The sequence below is a fragment of the Polyodon spathula genome, unplaced genomic scaffold, assembly GCF_017654505.1.
Source record: "Polyodon spathula isolate WHYD16114869_AA unplaced genomic scaffold, ASM1765450v1 scaffolds_1468, whole genome shotgun sequence".
Lineage (NCBI taxonomy): Eukaryota > Metazoa > Chordata > Actinopteri > Acipenseriformes > Polyodontidae > Polyodon > Polyodon spathula.
This window is the reverse complement of record NW_024472948.1, coordinates 1-4,152: the sequence shown is the minus strand read 5'-3', so window position 1 is coordinate 4,152 and position 4,152 is coordinate 1. Positions and strand designations below refer to the sequence as shown.

At 38.2% G+C, this 4,152-nt stretch overlaps 1 protein-coding gene across 1 annotated transcript; it reads left to right on the top strand.

Moving 5' to 3' along the window:
- Positions 1-308: 308 nt before the first annotated feature.
- LOC121309788 (lectin-like) lies at positions 309-3,082 on the top strand. The gene is made up of 3 exons (XM_041242965.1): positions 309-467; positions 1,184-1,318; positions 2,942-3,082. Exons 1-3 carry the CDS (start codon positions 375-377, stop codon positions 3,065-3,067), a joined length of 354 nt encoding a protein of 117 aa, XP_041098899.1. The 5' UTR covers positions 309-374; the 3' UTR covers positions 3,068-3,082.
- The last annotated feature ends 1,070 nt before the right edge of the window (positions 3,083-4,152 follow it).

The following is a 4,152-nucleotide window of genomic DNA, read 5'->3' as shown; positions in this document are numbered from 1 at the left end:
ATAAAAAAAAAAAACTAGGTTGGCATTCATTAATTGTAGTGTTAGTATTTCTTCTCCAATATGGTATGTTATTAAAGCTGTATTAAAATAACTGCTCTGCATATTTCTTACAAAAAGAAATTCCACAAGCACTGGTTCTATCCGTTTTAACTGCCATTTGCTGCCAGGCATGTAAAAGAGATCTAGTACAGAATAAAGTAGAAACCTGGAGTCAGACTGACTGGGAAACACACTAGTGAAAGGAAACAAAGTGGTTAAGGGCAGCCCCTGTCGCCGCTACACAAACACTCGCTCTGTGCATTGCTGTCTGTGGTGTTTTGTACTTCACAGCTCAGGGTGACGAGAAGGAAGAAGTGGTGAAGAGGGAAGCGTCAATGTGTGATGGTTCCTGTCTGAAGGGTTGGAGCAGTTTCAAAAACAAGTGCTACCAGTATGTAAGGGACAGGAAGACATGGGCTGATGCTGAGGTATGATCATGTCTATCATTCATAAACCCAGGAGGACCTCTTCCAGTTTCATTGGCCCCTGATCATGGTGTTGGCCAAAGGGCAGGCATGATCAACACCATGCTTCAATTTGTCACAAATTACTAGCACTGAGAATTTAATTAGGCATGGCAAGGTGGGAAATGCAGAGTTATGGGTTTAAAATAACTGCAAAGATGACCCTGTATTGAACTTATATAATATTATTGCTTTAAACAACTGTGCCCACCAATGACTGTCTCTGAGGTTGATGAGCACCCCTTCCTGGTTATACCCGAAATAATAGAACATCTGGTTCTTAAAGCTTCAGGAGACACAAAGGGTGGATAAACACTTCTCAACACACACATGGTGAAGCTGGTAGTCGCGTTATCATGGCGAATACTCAGATTAGACGAGCTTTTTCCTGGATACCCAATACAAGGGTATTAATCCAAAATGGTTCTAGGTAACTGCTCCTCGTAAATATGAGACTATCAAAGCCAAACAGTTGCTGCAGGATCTTTAGATGAAATCTAGATGTTTCATTTTTTATAGTATTTAATTCAGAAATATAAAGCAGCACTTGAAAGCGCTTTGCTTGCAGAAGGGTCATTAAATGAAATAGGCTGTCTGATGTGCCCAGTGTATTGACGACATGCTGCTTCACAGTGCTCCCAGTCTGCCTAGTCCAAGCTGTCTCTCATTGCTCCCTCCAGTTGTACTGCCGCAGTCTCGGAGGGAACCTCGCCTCTATACACAGTGTCGAAGACAACCAGGCCATCCAGAACCTGATCAGAAATAATGACGCCTCAAATGGTTATACCTGGATCGGGGGTTCTGACTGCTTCAAGGTACAGTTACCTCTTTTTATATGGCTTCCCTTACCAAAAAGAAATCCACTTTGTTTAATGTGTTGTGGATTACCTCTGTCGTGTTGTGGGTCTGTGTATGAGTGTGTGAACGGGGGTTTGTTATTTTTGTATTCGGTCACCAGTAGGGGAACAATGCCTGGTGTGTTCACTTCCTACACCCTGCAACACAGCACTATAAAATTCTACTTTTCTCATTGTGCTGATTGAAAGAAATACATTGAATACTTGAATCAATGAACATCTATAAACAGTACTGGGAACTTGTGGCATTGAGCCCGCCCCTGTGCATATTTTTGTATTATATGTTGTATAATATGGGTTACGAGCATGAGTGTTTAAAATGTATATTTGTATTTAGGCACGAGGATTGCACAGCACTTCACGTGCAGGTAAAATGTAATAATATGTGAGCATGGGGAATTGCACTTTTATTAATTCACGTGCAGTTGTACCGAGACTCCAATTGAATGATTGATTAGCAATTGAGTCTCTGTACAACTCCATAAACAGCAGCATGTTGTCACTCACTCTGGGTTGTGTGCTAGGAAAATGGAGAATGGGTGAGAGACTAATATTTACAATTGCTACAAGTGCTGGAGGGCCAGAACACTACTTGTGTGTTTAATGTTCGTCCACTGTCTTGTTTAGTGTTGTCAGTTTGGTTTACCTTTTTATTTTGGCCGCAAGTGCCGTGTCCTGTTTTGGTGTAGTGTTTTCTGTTCAAACCTTTTATTTCTGTTTAAATAAACGCAGAGCAGTGCATTCATCATATCAGAAGTCGTCTCTGTATTATTTCCTTGTTCTGACGTCGCCACTCTACTGTCCTTGTGACGCAACTATACAGAACAAAATGCACATTTCAGTGTGGATGCACGCAGCCACATGTTGTCTTCTCAAATTAATAAAATATGGATCTTTTGGGGGATTTTATTTCTAATCCAAAAGTATTCAGGGGTTATGCATTTGCAAAATCAAACCAAAAAAAAGGAACATGTAAATTGAAATAAATCCAAAATGAACAGATGGAAAATATCCCATCTTAGTAAGGCATTTTTAATTCTGCCATTTTGTCAAAGGTTTCAGAGAATGACAAGATGGTAAATTGTCGGAGGAGATCATCTAGCCTTGCTTACTTTCTCCCAGGACACTGATGAAGAAAGGAAAACATTCACAAGACATGAATAGTAATGAATACTACTGCTAGATCTCTGATCTACAAATATTTTGGTTTTGTCAACAAAGCAAATGTTTGGCACCAAGGAAGTCGTTATAATCTTAACGATTTGATATATTGAACCTGAACCAATACTAAGTGCAGTACAGAAACCAGGGTAGATGGATACAGTTGAAATGAAATGAAGACAGACTTAGGACAGGGGGTAGGAGACACTTCTACACACAAGGAGTGTTGAGGGTATGGGATGGGTTATCTAGCCATGTTGATGCTGAATCATTGGGATCCTTTCACTTGAGAAAGTTTTGAGATCATTCTGCCACCAGAAACCAGATGAGAGCTGATGGGCAGAATGGCCTCCTCTCATTCATACATTTCTTACGGTCTTATTAGATCAACAATTTGTTTTCTACCTTTCACCGCTACAGGAGGGGTCATGGTATTGGACCGATGGATCTAAATGGGACTACAACAATTGGAACAAGGGAGAACCAAATAATTTTGGAATCGAAAATTGTCTGCAATTTAACTTTCCAGGTAATATATCTTTTTAATGGTTTATCAGCATTTCAAACATGTGTTTCTTCACAACACTTGAGACTTACAACAAAGAATTGTGTTAGAACCTTTTGTTAGAAAGTTTCTTTGACTTGTCTCATATATAGGACCCACAATGAAAGACCGTTCTAAATTCTTCTTTAGAACAACCCAAGGGTATTGAAAGTGGTTCTTTGATACACGTGGCCCAATTCAGCAAATCGGAAGTTTATACACACATCCATTAATCAAAAAGGTGCAGGGCACGATTTATTCCAAACAAGTACACTTCTGAAGCTCCACATCTTTTCTTTAGTTTAAAAACACCATGCCATCAGGTAAAATCAGTGATCAAGACAATAGATCTTCATCAACATATGAGATAGTGTTAGAGCAAGCTTCTCTTAAACAGACCATTAATTGGCCTCCATTAGATACAGGTGAGCAAACACATTATTTCAGACAAAGGAATTTTAAATCAGACTGCCTTGTTACATCGTTTCAAAGGCAGGTCAACATTGTCTTCACAACATATTAGATATGTATATAAAAAGATTGTTATACACTTCGTAAATCTCTTGATTTTCATAACACTTTAGAAATGAACGAGAGCTGTATCTTTATCAGATCGACATCACAAAAATAATAAACAGACATAATCAACATGATAAATTGATAGATATTAACACTAAATATCAACTCGTTACACAGTCAACAACATCACATCATAAACAAGACCTGAGAGAAAATGGCAGGTGTTAATCTTAATATTTCTCAGTATATAAATAAATAACCACCAGAACCGTCCCCATTTATATTACAATACAAGCAACAATTATACTAGAATCTATACATGAAATTATTTCGCATACATTCTACATTTTACATAACCTGCAAGAGCATTATATTTACAAAGAGGTCAATCATTTTAGTCAAATGAAAGGAATTTAACAGAAAACTAAGTACCAATAGCTATATATTTAAGAGATTATTTAAGAGCAGTATTATCGCTTTCTTCCAAGAAATGTGCAGCCACCGGACTTTGTAAATCTTTTCTATGGATGCTAGTCCTGTGTTCCCTAATACTAATTTTTGTAGTTTT

Coding starts and splice junctions, on each gene's coding strand:
- LOC121309788 (XM_041242965.1), top strand. CDS start 375: ATGTGTGATGGTTCCTGTCTGAAGGGTTGGAGCAGTTTCAAAAACAAG. Junction 468..1,183: donor AGACATGGGCTGATGCTGAG/GTATGATCATGT, acceptor TGCTCCCTCCAG/TTGTACTGCCGCAGTCTCGG. Junction 1,319..2,941: donor GGGGTTCTGACTGCTTCAAG/GTACAGTTACCT, acceptor TCACCGCTACAG/GAGGGGTCATGGTATTGGAC.